At 49.5% G+C, this 17,452-nt stretch overlaps 1 protein-coding gene across 2 annotated transcripts in view; it reads right to left on the bottom strand.

Annotated features, from left to right (window-relative positions):
• LOC118371476 (protein kinase C alpha type) overlaps window positions 1-17,452 on the bottom strand; it is a 234,586-nt gene that overhangs the window by 82,518 nt on the left and 134,616 nt on the right. For both annotated transcript variants that reach the window (XM_052527508.1, XM_052527509.1), the window contains exon 5: window positions 13,073-13,201. In XM_052527508.1, coding sequence (XP_052383468.1) covers window positions 13,073-13,201 — 129 coding nt within the window. The remainder of the gene's footprint in view (window positions 1-13,072; window positions 13,202-17,452) is intronic.

A 17,452-nucleotide genomic window follows, 5' to 3' on the forward strand; every position in this document is an offset into this window, starting at 1 on the left:
CTCTCTCCCCTCTCCGTCTCTCCCCCTCTCGCTCTCTCCCCTCTCGCTCTCTCGCTCTCTCGCTCTCTACGTCTCTCGCTCTCTACGTCTCTCGCTCTCTACGTCTCTCGCTCTCTACGTCTCTCGCTCTCTACGTCTCTCCCCTCTACGTCTCTCCCCTCTACGTCTCTCCCCCTCTACGTCTCGCTCTCTCCCCTCTACGTCTCTCCCCCTCGCGTCTCTCCCCCTCTCGTCTCTCCCCCTCTCCCCCTCTCGCTCTCTCCCCTCTCGCTCTCTCTCCCCTCTCGTCTCTCCCCTCTCCGTCTCTCGCCCTCTCCCCCTCTCCCCCTCTCCGTCTCTCCGTCTCTCCTCTCCCTCTCGCTCTCTCGCTCTCTCCCCTCTCCCCTCTCTCCGTCTCTCCCTCTCTCCCTCTCTCTCCCCGCTCTCCCCTCTCGCCCTCTCTCTCGCTCTCCCCTCTCGCTCTCTCCCCTCTCGCTCTCTCCGTCTCTCGCTCTCTCGTCTCTCGTCTCTCGCTCTCCCCCTCGTCTCTCGCTCTCTCTCTCTCCCCTCTCTACGTCTCTCCCCCTCTCGTCTCTCCCCTCTCGCTCTCCCCCTCCGTCTCTCCCCCCCCTCTCGTCTCTCCCCCCTACGTCTCTCCCCTCTCGTCTCTCTCCCCTCTACGTCTCTCCCCTCTCCGTCTCTCCCCTCTCCGTCTCTCGCTCTCTCCGTCTCTCCCCTCTCGTCTCTCCCCTCTCGCTCTCTCCCCCTCTCGCTCTCCCCCCTCTCCCCTCTCGTCTCTCCCCCTCTCGTCTCTCCCTCTCGTCTCTCCCCCTCTCGTCTCTCCCCCTCTCCGTCTCTCCCCTCTCCGTCTCTCTCCCCCCTCTCCTCTCTCTCTCTCTCCCCCTCTCCGTCTCTCGTCTCTCTCTCTCTCTCTCTCTCTCCCCTCTCTGTCTCTCGCTCTCTCCCCCCCCTCTCCCCTCTCGCTCTCTCCCCTCTCGTCTCTCGCTCTCTCCCCTCTCCGTCTCTCGCTCTCTCCCCTCTCCGTCTCTCTCTCTCTCTCCCCTCTCGTCTCTCGTCTCTCTCTCTCTCCCTCTCGGTCTCTCTGTCTCTCTCTCGGTCTCTCTCTCTCGGTCTCTCTCTCTGTCTCTCTCTCGGTCTCTCCCCCTCTCGGTCTCTCTCTCTGTCTCTCTCTCGGTCTCTCCCCCTCTCGGTCTCTCTCTCTGTCTCTCTCTCGTCTCTCCCCTCTCGGTCTCTCTCTCTGTCTCTCTCTTGTCTCTCCCCCTCTCGGTCTCTCTCCCCTCTGTCTCTCTCTCCGTCTCTCCCCCTCTCGGTCTCTCTCTCTCTGTCTCTCTCTCCGTCTCTCCCCTCTCGGTCTCTCTCTCTGTCTCTCTCTCCGTCTCTCCCCCTCTCGGTCTCTCTCTCTGTCTCGTCTCTCCGTCTCTCCCCTCTCGGTCTCTCTCTCTCTCTCTCTCTCCTCTCTCCCTCTCTCTCTCCCCTCTCCGTCTCTCTCTCTCCCCTCTCCGTCTCTCCCCCTCCGTCTCTCTCTGTCTCTCTCTCCTCTCTCCCCCTCTCGGTCTCTCTCTCGGTCTCTCTCTCTCGTCTCTCCCCTCTCGGTCTCTCTCTCTGTCTCTCTCTCTCTCTCCCCTCTCGGTCTCTCTCCCTCTCTCTCTCTCCGTCTCTCCCCCTCTCGGTCTCTCTCTCTCTCTCTCTCTCCCCCTCTCTCTCTCTCTCTCCCCCTCTCGGTCTCTCTCTCTCTCCCCCTCTCGGTCTCTCTCTCCCCTCTCTCTCTCCCCTCTCGGTCTCTCTCTCTCTCCTCTCTCTCTCGCGCTCTCTCTCTCTCTCCTCTCTCGCTCTCTCTCTCCGCTCTCTCTCTCTCCTCTCTCTGGGTCTCTCTCTCTCCTGTCTCTCTCTCTCTCTCTCTCTCTCCTCTCTCTCTCTCTCTCTCCCTCTCTCTCTCTCTCTCTCTCGCTCTCTCTCTCTCTCTCTCGGTCTCTCTCTCTCTCGGTCTCTCCTCTCCTCTGTCTCTCTCTCTCTCTCTCCCCCTCTCGGTCTCTCTCTCTCTCTCCCCCTCTCGGTCTCTCTCTCTCTCCCCCTCTCTCTCTCTCTCTCCCCTCTCGGTCTCTCTCTCTCTGTCTCTCGCTCTCTGTCTCTCCCCCTCTCCGGTCTCTCTCTCTCTCCCCCTCTCTCTCTCCCCCTCTCTCTCTCGCCCTCTCTCTCTCTCCCCCTCTCGGTCTCTCTCTCTCTCTCTCGCCCTCTCGGTCTCGGTCTCTCTTTCGGTCTCTCAGTCGCTCGCCCCCAGTCTCTCTCGCCCCCAGTCTCTCAAATTCAGTCTCTCTCGCCGCTCGCTCTCTGTCTCAGCCGCTCGCTCTCTGTCTCAGCTGCTCGCTCTCTGTCTCTCAGCCGCTCGCTCTCTGTCTCTCAGCCGCTCGCTCTCTCTGTCTCTCAGCCGCTCGCTCTCTCTGTCTCTCAGCCGCTCGCTCTCTCTGTCTCTCAGCCGCTCGCTCTCTGTCTGTCTCTCAGCCGCTCGCTCTCTCAGTCTCAGTCTCTCAGCCGCTCGCTCTCTCAGTCTCAGTCTCTCAGCCGCTCGCTCTCTCAGTCTCAGTCTCTCAGCCGCTCGCTCTCTCAGTCTCAGTCTCTCCCCGCTCGTCTCTCAGTCTCAGTCTCTCTCCTCTCCCCGCTCTCTCAGTCTCAGTCTCTCAGCCGCTCGCTCTCTCAGTCTCAGTCTCTCTCCGTCTCTCTCTCTCAGTCTCAGTCTCTCAGCTCGCTCTCTCTCAGTCTCTCAGCCGCTCGCTCTCTCAGTCTCTCAGCCGCTCGCTCTCTGTCTGTCTCTCAGCCGCTCGCTCTCTCAGTCTGTCTCTCAGCCGCTCGCTCTCTCAGTCTGTCTCTCAGCCGCTCGCTCTCTCAGTCTGTCTCTCAGCCGCTCGCTCTCTCAGTCTGTCTCTCAGCCGCTCGCTCTCTCAGTCTGTCTCTCAGCCGCTCGCTCTCTCAGTCTGTCTCTCAGCCGCTCGCTCTCTCAGTCTGTCTCTCAGCCGCTCGCTCTCTCAGTCTGTCTCTCAGCCGCTCGCTCTCTCAGTCTCTCAGCCGCTCGCTCTCTCAGTCTCTCAGCCGCTCGCTCTCTCAGTCTCTCAGCCGCTCTCTCTCTCTCAGTCTCTCAGCCCTCTCCCCCTCTCTCAGTCTCTCAGCCGCTCGCTCTCTCAGTCTCAGTCTCTCAGCCGCTCCTCTCTCAGTCTCAGTCTCTCCCCCGCTCTCTCTCAGTCTCAGTCTCTCAGCCGCTCGCTCTCTCAGTCTCAGTCTCTCAGCCCGCTCTCTCAGTCTCAGTCTCTCAGCCGCTCGCTCTCTCAGTCTCTCAGTCTCTCAGCCGCTCGCTCTCTCAGTCTCTCAGTCTCTCAGCCGCTCGCTCTCTCAGTCTCAGTCTCTCAGTCTCTCAGCCGCTCGCTCTCTCAGTCTCAGTCTCTCAGTCTCTCAGCCGCTCGCTCTCTCGCTCTCAGTCTCAGTCTCTCAGCCGCTCGCTCCCTCAGTCTCTCAGTCCCTCAGTCCCTCAGCCTCTCAGTCCCTCAGCCTCTCAGTCCCTCAGCCTCTCCGTCCGTCCCTCAGCCTCTCCGTCCGTCCCTCAGCCTCTCCGTCCGTCCCTCAGCCTCTCCGTCCGTCCTCTCCCCTCTCCGTCCGTCCCTCAGCCTCTCCCCGTCCTCAGCCTCTCCGTCCGTCCCTCAGCCTCTCCCCGTCCTCTCAGCCTCTCCCCGTCCTCAGCCTCTCTCGTCTCTCTCTCTCCCTCTCTCTCTCTCTCTCTCTCTCCGTCTCCCTCAGCCTCTCAGTCCCTCAGCTCTCTCAGTCTCTCGCCCCCAGTCTCTCGCCCCCAGTCTCTCGCCCCCAGTCTCTCGCCCCTAGTCTCTCGCCCCCAGTCTCTCTCCCTCAGTCTCTCTCCTCAGTCTCTCTCCCTCAGTCTCTCTCCCTCAGTCTCTCTCCCTCAGTCTCTCTCCCTCAGTCTCTCTCCCTCAGTCTCTCAGTCTCAGTCTCTCTCCCTCAGTCTCTCAGTCTCAGTCTCTCAGTCTCTCAGCCGCTCGCTCTCTCAGTCTCAGTCTCTCAGCCGCTCGCTCTCTCAGTCTCAGTCTCTCAGCCGCTCGCTCTCTCAGTCTCAGTCTCTCAGTCTCTCGCTCTCTCAGTCTCAGTCTCTCAGCCGCTCGCTCTCTCAGTCTCAGTCTCTCAGCCGCTCGCTCTCTCAGTCTCAGTCTCTCAGCCGCTCGCTCTCTCAGTCTCAGTCTCTCAGTCTCTCAGCCGCTCGCTCTCTCAGTCTCAGTCTCTCAGTCTCTCAGCCGCTCGCTCTCTCAGTCTCAGTCTCTCAGTCTCTCAGCCGCTCGCTCTCTCGCTCTCAGTCTCAGTCTCTCAGCCGCTCGCTCTCTCAGTCTCAGTCTCTCAGTCCCTCAGTCTCTCAGTCCCTCAGTCCCTCAGTCCCTCAGCCTCTCCGTCCGTCCCTCAGCCTCTCCGTCCGTCCCTCAGCCTCTCCGTCCGTCCCTCAGCCTCTCCGTCCGTCCCTCAGCCTCTCCGTCCGTCCCTCAGCCTCTCCGTCCGTCCCTCAGCCTCTCCGTCCGTCCCTCAGCCTCTCCGTCCGTCCCTCAGCCTCTCCGTCCGTCCCTCAGCCTCTCCGTCCGTCCCTCAGCCTCTCCGTCCCTCAGCCTCTCAGCCTCTCAGTCCCTCAGTCCCTCGCCCCCAGTCTCTCGCCCCCAGTCTCTCGCCCCCAGTCTCTCGCCCCCAGTCTCTCGCCCCCAGTCTCTCGCCCCCAGTCTCTCGCCCCCAGTCTCTCGCCCCCAGTCTCTCTCCCTCAGTCTCTCTCCCTCAGTCTCTCTCCCTCAGTCTCTCTCCCTCAGTCTCTCTCCCTCAGTCTCTCTCCCTCAGTCTCTCTCCCTCAGTCTCTCAGTCTCAGTCTCTCAGTCTCAGTCTCTCTCCCTCAGTCTCTCTCCCTCAGTCTCTCAGTCTCAGTCTCTCAGTCTCAGTCTCTCAGCCGCTCGCTCTCTCAGTCTCAGTCTCTCAGCCGCTCGCTCTCTCAGTCTCAGTCTCTCAGCCGCTCGCTCTCTCAGTCTCAGTCTCTCAGTCTCTCAGCCGCTCGCTCTCTCAGTCTCAGTCTCTCAGTCTCTCAGCCGCTCGCTCTCTCAGTCTCAGTCTCTCAGTCTCTCAGTCTCAGTCTCTCAGTCTCAGCTCTCTGTCTCAGTCTCTCAGCCGCTCGCTCTCAGTCTCAGTCTCTCAGCCGCTCGCTCTCTCAGTCTCAGTCTCTCAGTCCTCAGTCTCTCTGTCCCTCAGTCCTCAGTCCTCAGCCTCTCTGTCTGTCTCTCAGCTCTCTGTCTGTCCCTCAGCCTCTCCGCTCTCTGTCTGTCCCTCAGCCTCTCTGTCTGTCTCTCAGCCGCTCCTCTCTGTCTCAGTCTCTCAGTCGCTCAGCCTCTCAGTCTCAGTCTCTCAGCCTCTCGCTCTCTCAGTCTCAGCCTCTCAGTCCGTCCTCAGCTCTCTCAGTCTCAGTCTCTCAGCCTCCGTCCCTCAGCCTCTCAGTCTCAGTCTCTCAGTCGCTCGCCTCAGTCTCAGTCCTCAGTCGCTCGCCCTCAGTCTCGCCTCAGCCGCTCGCTCTCTCAGTCTCAGTCTCTCCTCAGCTCTCTCTCTCAGTCTCAGTCCTCAGTCTCTCTCTCTCAGTCTCAGTCCCTCAGTCTCTCTCCTCTCAGTCAGTCTCAGTCTCTCAGTCCGCTCCTCAGTCTCTCAGTCTCAGTCTCTCTCCCTCAGTCTCTCAGTCTCAGTCTCTCAGCCGCTCGCTCTCATTCTCAGTCTCTCATTCTCAGTCTCTCAGTCTCATTCTCAGTCCTCTCTCTCAGTCCTCAGTCTCTCAGTCTCTCATTCTCAGTCCTCATTCTCAGTCTCTCTCTCTCTCCTCTCTCTCTCATTCTCATCCCTCAGTCCTCTCGTCTCCCTCAGTTCTCAGTCCTCTCTCAGTCTCATTCTCAGTCTCTCCTCTCAGTCTCTCAGCCTCTCAGTCCTCAGCTCTCAGTCCTCATTCTCAGTCCTCAGCTCTCTCAGTTCTCAGCCTCTCCGTCCTCTCTCTCTCATCCCTCAGCCTCTCCGTCTCTCAGCCTCTCATCCCTCAGCCTCTCCGTCTCTCAGCCTCTCTCCTCATTCTCAGTCCTCAGCCTCTCGTCCTCATTCTCAGTCTCTCTCTCTCATTCTCAGCTCTCCTCTCCTCAGCCATTCTCAGTCCCTCAGCCTCTCAGTCCTCAGCCTCTCAGTCCCTCAGCCTCTCAGTCCCTCAGCCTCTCAGTCCCTCAGCCTCTCAGTCCCTCAGCCTCTCAGACTCTCAGCCTCTCATTCTCAGTCTCTCTCTCTGTCTCATTCTCAGTCTCTCTCTCTCTCATTCTCAGTCTCTCTCTCTCTCATTCTCAGTCTCCCTCTCTCTCTCTCTCTCTCTGTCTCTCTCTCATTCTCAGTCTCCCTCTCTCTCATTCTCTGTCTCTCTCATTCTTCACTTCAGTCTCTCACTTCAGTCTCTCACTTCAGTCTCTCACTTCAGTCTCTCACTTCAGTCTCTCACTTCAGTCTCTCACGTCAGTCTCTCACGTCAGTCTCTCACGTCAGTCTCTCACGTCAGTCTCTCACTTCAGTCTCTCACTTCAGTCTCGCTCTCTCTCTGTGTCATTCTCTCATTCTCTCTCTCTCATTCTCTCCTGATGCAGGAAGGCCAGCTGTCCTCCTGGCCCTTACCAATACTGGAGTGTGTGTGTGAGTGTGAGTGTGTGCGTGTATATGTACTGTATGTGCGAATGTGTGTGTGAGAATAAAGGTCTGATTATAGATGATGACGAGGCAGGGTGGAGTGTGTGTCACAGGATGAGAGTGTGAGTTTATGCGTGTGAATAAAGGTATGATTATGGATCTTGAAGAGGCAGGGTAGAGTGCATGTTCTGAAGGCATGTTCTTGTTGTTGTTGTCCCCCCTTGATGGTTTAAAAGGTAAACCACTAAGTTCTTAATCTCAATATCTCAATACACAGAGTACTTAGAGCTGGTGAGATATGAGAAGGAGGAGAGGACCACCCTGTCTAAGGGGAGAATCCTCATTTCCACTTCAATTGGATTTTTCACTTAGTCACCCATTGACATCAATAAATAACCAAGTGAGAGGTTAGATGAATATTCAGGAATGAATTCTAAGCATTAGGAATCTCGTGGAGGTGACGAGCCATGTGTAAACGTTATCCTTATCGGATCCTATTACAGCTGCGTTTGGGCTTCTAAGTACCTAATTCCTTCATAGAAGCCAAGTTAAACAGCTTCACGTCATGGCAATTCAGGTATGGATTACTGTGTATTCACATCCCCGGAGGTCCGATAGACCAAATTAAATCAAATTGTACAGCTCCAAGACGTGGGAATGCAGGGCTGAGTACAGGCTAGTTTAGTCTGTTCTAAGTGTATGATATACACACAGACAGACGACGGATGGCTGAACAGACAGGCAGGCGGGCCGATAGATACGCACGCGCAATACTTGCCATTATGTTGCTTTTCCTAATGGCATTTTCTCACATCCCACACACGTCACTCCAAGCAGACGACATACAGTGGGGCAAAAAGGTATTTAGTCAGCCACCAATTGTGCAAGTTCTCCCACTTAAAAAGATGAGACCTGTAATTTTCATCATAGATACACTTCAACTATGACAAAATGAGAAAAAATCCAGAAAATCACATTGTAGGATTTAATTAATTTATTTGCAAATTTTGGTGGAAAATAAGTATTTGGTCAATAACAAAAGTTTTCTATGGGGTTGAGATCTGGAGACTGGCTAGGCCACTCCAGGACCTTGAAATGCTTCTTACGAAGCCCCTCCTTCGTTGCCCGGGCGGTGTGTTTGGGATCATTGTCATGCTGAAAGACCCAACCAGGTTTCATCTTCAATGCCCTTGCTGATGGAAGGAGGTTTTCACTCAAAATCTCACGATCATGGCCCCATTCATTCTTTCCTTTACACGTATCAGTCGTCCTGGTTCCTTTGCAAATAAATGTTTCCACCCCCATGCTTCACAGTAGGTATGGTGTTCTTTGGATGCAACTCAGCATTCTTTGTCCTCCAAACACAACGAGTTGAGTTTTTACCAAAAAGTTATATTTTGGTTTCATCTGACCATATGACATTCTCCCAATCTTCTTCTGGATCATCCAAATGATCTCTATCAAACTTCAGACGGGCCTGGACATGTACTGGCTTAAGCAGGGGGACACGTCTGGCACTGCAGGATTTGAGTCCCTGGCGGCGTAGTGTGTTACTGATGGTAGGCTTTGTTACTTTGGTCCCAGCTCTCTGCAGGTCATTCACTAGGTCCCCCCGTGTGGTTCTGGGATTTTTGCTCAGCATTCTTGTGATCATTTTGACCCCACGGGGTGAGATCTTGCATGGAGCCCCAGATCGAGGGAGATTATCAGTGGTCTTGTATGTCTTCCATTTCCTAATAATTGCTCCCACAGTTGATTTCTTCAAACCAAGCTGCTTACCTATTGCAGGTTCAGTCTTCCCAGCCTGGTGCAGGTCTACAATTTTGTTTCTGGTGTCCTTTGACAGCTCTTTGGTCTTGGCTATAGGGGAGTTTGGAGTGTGACTGAGGTTGTGGACAGGTGTCTTTTATACTGATAACAAGTTCAAACAGGTGCCATTAATACAGGTAACGAGTGGAGGACAGAGGAGCCTCTTAAAGAAGAAGTTACAGGTCTGCGAGAGCCAGAAATCTTGCTTTTTTGTAGGTGACCAAATACTTATTTTCCACCATAATTTGCAAATAAATTCATTAAAAATCCTACAATGTTTTTCTCATTTTGTCTGTCATAGTTGAAGTGTACCTATGATGAAAATTACAGGCCTCATCTTTTTAATTGGTGGCTGACAATACTTTTTTGCCCCACTGTACGTCATATAGTCCCAGCACACTATCAAACATTGCTCTCAGTAAATAGCCACAAAACTCAGATCCATTTCATTAGAATGGTCACACACACTGAACAAAAATATAAACGCAACATGCAACAATTTCAAAGATTTTACTGAGTTACAGTTTATGTAAGGAAATTAATCATTTGAAATAAATTAATCAGGCCCTAATCTCCAGCAGGAGTATTTCATTGGTCATCCCCCAAAGCCAACACCTGCTTCGGGCGCCTTTCCTTCTGCCAAGGCCTGGAACGAATTGCCAAAATCACTAGAAAAAAAATCACAAGCTAGAGACATATCTTCCTCACTAACTTTAAGCATCAGCTGTCAGAGCAGCTTACCGATCACTGCACCTGTACACAGCCCATCTGTAAATAGCACACCCAACTACCTCATCCCCATATTGTTATATTTTGTTGTTGTTGCTCTTTTGCACCCCCGTATCTCTACTTGCACATTTATCATCTGCTTGCACATTTATCACTCCAGTGTTAATGCTAAATTGTAATTATTTCACAACTATAGCCTATTTATTGCCTTACCTCCCTAACCTTACTACATTTGCACACACTGTATATAGATATTTATATTGTGTTATTGACTTTACATTTGTCTATCACATGTGTAACTCTGTGTTGTTGTCTGTATCACACTGCTTTGCTTTATCTTGGCCAGGTTGCAGTTGCAAATGAGAACTTGTTCTCAAATAGCCTACCTGGTTAAACAAAGGTGAAATAAATATTACAATAAAATAATCTATGGATTTCACATGACTGGGAATACATATATGCATCTGTTGGTCAGAGATGACTTCAAAATAAAGGCAGGGGCGTGGATCAGAAAACAAGTCAGTCTCTGGTGTGACCACCATTTGCCTCATGCAGCGCGACACATCTTCACATTGAGTTGATCAGGCTGTTGATTACGGCCTGCGGAATGTTGTCCCGCTCCTCGTCAATGGCTGTGCTGGTTATGGGTGAGAACTGGAACACGCTGTCGTACATGTCGATCCAGAGCATCCCAAACATGCTCAATGGGTGACATCTAGTGAGTATGCAGGCCATGGAAGAACTGGGACATTTTCAGCTTCCAGGAGTTGTGTACAGATCCTTGCGACACGGGGCCGTGCATTATCATGCTGAAACATGAGGTGATGAGGTGATGGCAGCAGATCAATGGGCCTTAGGATCTCATCACGGCATCTCTGTGCAATAAAATCGCCATCGATATGATGCAATTGTGTTTGTTGTCCGTAGCTTATGCCTGTCCATAGCCTGTGCTTTACAGGGAACCAATAAGCAGGGCAATGCAAAAAAAAAACTGCATAAGTTGTCTTTTCTGCCTGCCTGTGCAAATGCACTACATTCACATCATAAGAATGAAGCAGATAACTTTTAGACCAGATAGCTGCATCTGTAACTCATATTAATTTAAATGACTTATGTATTAAATGTGTGATAGAAATGTCATCATTTGCTAACATTAAAATGTTTATTTTGGAGGATTTTTGCATAATGACAGTCATAACACTGCCAAAGAACGATAACATTAGCTGTTATGAAATGACTCCCCAGGTGTTGCTAACACCTAGCCAACATAAACCTCTTCAAATCAAGATACTACTTTCACCAGCAAGGTCCAGCTTCATCACAGCTTTCCTGGCTCCATCATAGCCCACTATGACACATTCCAGTATAAGGAGAGAGCTCCACATCCTGTTTGGCTGCCAGTACATTTAGCATTCTGTCCACTTTAGATGGGCCCTAATCAGCATTCCAATCTGGCTATCTGTCTGTCTGTTGATGGGAAGAGCAGTTAGCGAGCTAGCACTAACCTGTTTGTGAGAAGAGCAGTTAGCGATTTAGCTAAGGGAATATTTGTGTTTGAGTGTGTGCGTGCCTCATAGCCACAGCACAGCCGAGCCCAGTGGGACTGTCTGCCAGTAGGAATATCAGTAGGCCGCTGCTCTGTGCTGAAGCTAAATAGAGTAAACAGAAGCAGAATGTTCCAAGGAGAAGCCTGCCAAAAGCCAAAAACCCCTTTGAAGTAGAACTGACTGAGTGAAAGTGACACTTAGTTAAAGGCTGCTTAGGAAGGCTACCGCCAGCCAAGGGATAAGGGATACATTGAGACACAAGTAGTCAACTGGAATAGACGTGGGTCTGTATTTGTTAGCAACATGGCTTGGCCCTCTTTGCCCTCTTCTCCTTCCTCCGACAGTGTCATATGATGGGTGCCAACACAGAGTACTTGATGTTTTAGGGCTGCACTGCCCAGTGGTATCTCCTTAACGTTTTGTAGGCCTGGTGCCAATAATTTGAAAATGGCACTCCACATCCTGCTTTGATCCCTTTGCCATCACTGGTTTGACTGGTTTGGTGTTGAGCTATACAGAGGAACCCTTCCTCTCACCTATTCAAAATAGATTCGATGAATGATTGCATGAAGGGGTGGAGGAAAGAACAACGCATTTCAATATTAGAACAGGGATATACACTACAGTACATGGGTCCTCCTATCTACACTTCCTAGTGCTATGTTCTCTCTGTAACTTGATTGGATTGTGAAAGTTTTAAAATGGTCCACTTCCCCCCGATTCCTTCCTCCTCCCCTGCATTTGAGTCACACTTCATTTCACACCAGCAATTACGCCGACGGAGGGAAGCCACCCTCGAATTATACACGCACGTCAGGTCTGGGAGCCTGGCAGCCAGCCAGGCGTATGACTAGGCCATGAAAAGTGACCTCACATTTCGGATGGAAACAAGTTTATCGGCACTAAGCTGAACTGCAATTTTCATATCTAACAAAACATTTGGGGATACACAATATGGTTAATATGTTAATATGGTTTTACAGTGAACTCTCAATAATGGAAAATTGAGGGCAAGTACATGACTTGGCATTATCAGTTCCCCAGAAGAGCAAGCGTAATGTCAACAGTGTGTGTTTTACCCTTTGGAAGGAACTATGCCAAAGACCACTGCCCTATTTGATTGAACATTTCCGGGGTTGCTTCCATCTCGTGGGTGATAATGTGATAAGTGTGTGTTGAGGGAACGTGATTTGATTTAGTGATCCCAGCGTAACCAGTCAATGGACTGGACTGTGTGTACATATTTCCAATTTCCTACAGCCCTGTTTGTGGTGTGGGGGCATCCATAGTTTTATTAGGGGAGGGAATTTCACATGTATTGTAAGTAATTACACAATCAGCTAATTCAATTGTAGTCATTGTACTGAATCCGAATGTGTACCAACACTGAATTGACACTACACTACCTCAGTACTAGGACTACACTACTAAATACATGTTTATGTGATTATTATGTAACTACAGCTGCATTAGCTACAATTAGCATGAAGAGGGAACTGTTTCCTACAACATCCCATATCAAAGAAACCCTCAAAATACTGTTTTTTTTAAACACTGCACAATGTTATTCAGTATTATCAATATTTTGGCCTTGGAAGTAAAATGCAGTACCACTTTATGCAGTAGCACTAAGCATATTGCCTGATTGGACCACCTTTGATGCTGTCTATTCTACGCCTGACTGAAATAATTTGATACAGAACCAACAGTTAAACACACACACACACACAGAGAGAAAGACATGAAAATGGAGTCGTGACTCACTAAACACACGTAAAAGAGAAACCGTGTTTCTGGCTAAGCCCAAACAGATATATCCCTGGGTATGTTTAAAAAGGTTTTAAAAGAATGGACAGGGTTTGTCGTCACTGTACGTGGGCAGTGGTCAAAAGTAGTGCACTATATAGGGACTACGGTGCTATTTTGAAATCACACACAGTATTGATCTGTATACCAAAGGGAATTGACCCGTGTCTCTGTAGGCTGCAGACTGGAGGCTTGTATTAAGTGATAGTTGCCTCACCACATGCTGTCTCTTGGCTGCTGTCACTCAAAAACAGACCATGGTGAGTTTTGGTATGACAACCAGTTCACTTCATCTATTGAACTGTGAACAGGTGTTTTCACAAGAGAATGGCACCCTATTCCCTTCATAGTGCACTATGGGCTTTGGTCACCATTAGGGCACTATAAAGGGAATAGTGTGCATTTGGGACACACATTGAGAAATAGATTTGTCTGAGAGATGGTCTGATCTGGAGGCCTACCTGTGACCTGCAGCTTGTCCCCTGTGATGTCACACTTCAGGTAGAGGCGTCCCCTCCTCTCGGTGTGGTCCGTCCCACACATGCTGGGCACGTTCATCACACACTGATTGTGCACGTTCATGTCGCAGGCTGAAGGGGCGCAGACACACAGGAAGACAGACAGAAAGAGAGAGACAGCATTAAAGAGGTTACCAGGAGAGACGGAGAGGCAAACAAACTAAAAGAAGTTGGCTTAAGCAAAAACTGATGTGCTTTATTTATAAAGTCATAAGGCCAGGTGATGCTAGGGAATAACTTATATCACAAAACTGATTTCATCCTGAAAAAAATTGTAACTGTGCTGTTTACATGTGAAAACATGGATACTGTATCTCAAACACGCATCAGCATCTACAAACATAGCCTCACATCAAAATCAAATCAAATGTTATTGGTCCCATAGACATGGTTAGCAATTAAAAACTTGAGTGTAGCGAAGTGCTTGTGCTTCTAGTTCCGTCCGTGCAGTAATATCTAACAAGTAATCTAACAATTCCCCAACAACTACCTAATACACACAAATCTAGAAGGGATGAATGAGAATATGTACATATAAATATATGCATGAGCAATGCCTGAGCAGCATAGGCAAGGTGCAATAGATGGTATAGAATACAGTATATACATATGAGTAATTAAGATATGTAAACATTATTAAAGTGGCATTATTTAAAATGTCGAGTGTTCCACTTATTAAAGTGGTCAGTGATTGGGTCTTAATGTAGGCAGCAGCCTCTCTGAGTTAGTGATTGCTGTTTAGCAGTCTGATGACCTTGAGAGAGAAGCTGTTCTTTAGTCTCTCAGTCCCAGCTTTGATGCACCTGTACTGACCCCGCCTTCTGGATGATAGCGGGGTGAACAGGCAGTGGCTCGGGTGGTTGTTGTCCTTGAACTTTTTGGCCTTCCTGTGACATCAGGTGCTATAGGTGTCATGGAGGGAAGGTAGTTTGCCCCCGGTGATGCGTTGTGCAGGCCGCACCACCCTCTGGAGAGCCTTGTGGTTGAGGGTGGTTCAGTTACCGTACCAGGCTGTGATACAGCCTGACAGAATGCTCTCGATTGTGCATCTGTAGAAGTTTGTCAGTGTTTTTGGTGGCAAGACAAATTTCTTCAGCCCCCTGAGGTTGAAGAGGTGCTGTTGTGCCTTCTTCACAATGCTGTCTGTGTGGGTGGACCATTTCAGTTTGTCTGTGATATGTATGCAGAGGAACTTAACTTTCCACCTTCTCTACTGCTGTCCCTTCGATATGGATAGGGGGGGTGCTCCCTCTGCTGTTTCCTGAAGTCCACGATCATCTCCTGTCCACGATCATCTCCTTTGTTTTGTTGAGTTTGAAGTTGTTTTCCTGACGCCACACTCCAAGTGCCCCCATCTCCTCCCTGTAGGCTGTCTCGTCGTTGTTGGTAATCAAGCCTACTACTGTTGTGTTGTCTGAAAACTTGATGATTAAGTTGGATGCGTGCATGGCCACGCAGTCATGGGTGCACAGGGAGTACAGGAGGGGGCTGAGCACACACACCTTTGTGGGACCCCAGTGTTGAGGGTCAGTGAAGTGGAGATGTTGTTTCCTACCTTCACCACCTGGGGGTGGCCCGTCAGAAAGTCCAGGACCCAATTGCACAGGGCGGGGTCGAGACCCAGGGCCTCCAGCTTGATGAGCTTGGAGGGTACTATGGTGTTGAAAGCTGAGCTGTAGTCAATGAACAGCATTCTTACATAGGTATTCCTCTTGTCCTAGATGGGATAGGGCAGTGTGCAGTGTGATGGCAATTGCATCGTCTGTGGACCTGTTGGGGCGGTATGCAAACTGAAGTGGGTCTAGGGTGGCCAGTAAGGTAGAGGTGATATGATCCTTGACTAGTTTCTCAAAGCACATCATGATGACAGAAGTGAGTGCTACGTGGCGGAAGTCATTTTGAAGCATGTTGGGACAGCAGACTGGGATAGGGAGTGATTGAATATGTCCGTAAACCAGAGGTGGGACCAAGTCATTGTTTGGTCCCAAGCCAAGACAGGCAAGTCCGAGTCAAGTCTCAAGTCTTTAACTTTGAGTTTGAGTCCTAAACAAGTCATAATGTGCTATTGTTCACCTTTATTTAACCAGGTAGGCCAGTTGAGAACAAGTTCTCATTTACAACTGTGTCCTGGCCACGATAAAGCAAAGCAGTTCGACACATACAACAACAAAGAGTTACACATTGAATAAACAAACATACAGTCAATAATACAGTAGAAAAGTCTATATACAGCATGTGCAAATGAGGTAAGATAAGGGAGGTAAGGCAATAAATAGGCCATGGTGGCGAAGTAATTACAATATACCAATAAAACACTGGAGTGATAGATGTGCAGGAGATGAATGTGCTTTGTGTGCTCTTCACCAAATGTAATACCATTTCATATTTTTAACAAGAGTAATAGTTAGTATATTACATTTACACAAATCATGAATGCTTTTGAAAATATCTATGTTTATTACATGGAAATACATGGATAGCCATGAGAGACACCCCACCCCCAATAGTGATCGACTATAGAGGATCGCTATGGGGCACAATCGGGCGATGTAAGCTTTGTACACAATCACCCAACCTTGTTTTAGGAACGTCAGGCAGGATTTAGGCTACCAACTACCTAGCCAGTTGTAGCTCAATCTTGGGTGCAATGATCACGTTCCCACACTGACTGACTGTGTGGAGGCTCATTGATTTAACTTTACGCTAGCCTACATGATACACTAGTAAAGCAATAAAATATATAGCTGTCGGCTATATTAGCCACAACTTATTGTTCTTTGTATAGCTTCAAATGTGGAACAAAGTTGGACATTTTTTGAAACTTTTTCCTCAGCTGGCACAATTTGATTGGCTGCTGTCCGATTCAAACTGTAATCTGTTAAATGAAGAGTTGATGCGCTGCAGACTTTTAATAGCATCATTTTTTATATTTGGGCTTGGGGAGGGTATCAAGTCATGTCGAGTCATAAGGGTCAAGTCCATGTCAAGTCACGAGTCATTGGTGTTAAAGTCAAAGTCGAGTTCAAGTCATCATATTTGTGATTCGAGTCCACACCTCTGACGTAAACACACCAGACAGCTGGTCTGCACATGCTCTGAGGACGCGGCTAGGGATGCCGTCTGGGCCAGCAGCCTTGCGAGGGATTAACACGTTTAAATGTTTTACTCACGTCGGCCACAGAGAAGGGGAGGGGGGGCACAGTCCTTGTTAGCGGGCCGCGACGGTGGCACTGTATTATCCTCAAAGCGGGCAAAGAAGGTGTTTAGTTTGTCTGGAAGAGTGACGTCGGCGTCCGTGACGTGGCTGGTTTTCTTTTTGTAGTCCATGATTTCCTGTAGACCCTGCCACATATTTCTCGTGTCTGAGCTGTTGAATTGCGACTCCACTTTGTCCCTGTACCGACATTCCGCTTGTTTGATTGCCTTGGGGAGGGAATAACTATATTGTTTGTATTCAGCCATCTCCCAGACTTCTTTCAATGGTTAAATGCGGTGGTTCGCGCTTTCAGTTTTGCCCGAATGCCGCCATCCATCTACGGTTTCTGGTTAGGGTTGGTTTTAATAGTCCCAGTGGGTACAACATCTCCAATACACTTCCTAATAAACTAACTCACCGAGTCAGCGTATAGGTCGATGTTGTTCTCTGAGGCTGACCGGAACAAAACCCATATTGCCTCTAGTCTATAACATGGCAACACACAATTAAAAACATATGATAATCTAATTTGCAGTAGGATTAGAACAGCCAGCATGTGCCAAACTCATTTTCCAACCATAACCTAATCCCTATTTATATATAGCCCTGAGTCATAATTAGTATTACATGCCAGCTCTGGTGAAGAGATATGATGCACTATTTACCATTGAATTAATGTAATTTGTGCTTTATCACATATAAAATCATAAACTTGAGGGAATTGTACTAATAAAGGCCCGCAGCAGCTTTGATAATGTATATTTAAAGATCTCTGGATAGAGTGAATCATGTGAATCGTGTGTGGGTTTCAGAGGGGAAACTGCTGGAAGGAATGGACAGAAAACAGAAATGCAGTATTAAATAACGGAAATCATCTTTGGGCAATAAAAAAAATCTGTGCAGTATGAGCGACATCGATAAAGTTAGGTTTAAATATACTTTGAACACATCTAAAGCCTTGTTTCCATTGGAAGTTTGAAATCAACCCGGGTTGGGCCTTGGTGGGTTAGCGCATATCGTGTTCCACTGCTTCCAGAATTTAGAAATGATGTCATGTTGCTAGGTAGCCAATGTGACTGTGCAGCTGGCTTTACTAATGTTACTGACTTACAGTTCAAATAAGAAAG

The sequence above is a fragment of the Oncorhynchus keta genome, chromosome 10 (genome assembly GCF_023373465.1).
Source record: "Oncorhynchus keta strain PuntledgeMale-10-30-2019 chromosome 10, Oket_V2, whole genome shotgun sequence".
Taxonomy (NCBI): Eukaryota; Metazoa; Chordata; class Actinopteri; order Salmoniformes; family Salmonidae; genus Oncorhynchus; species Oncorhynchus keta.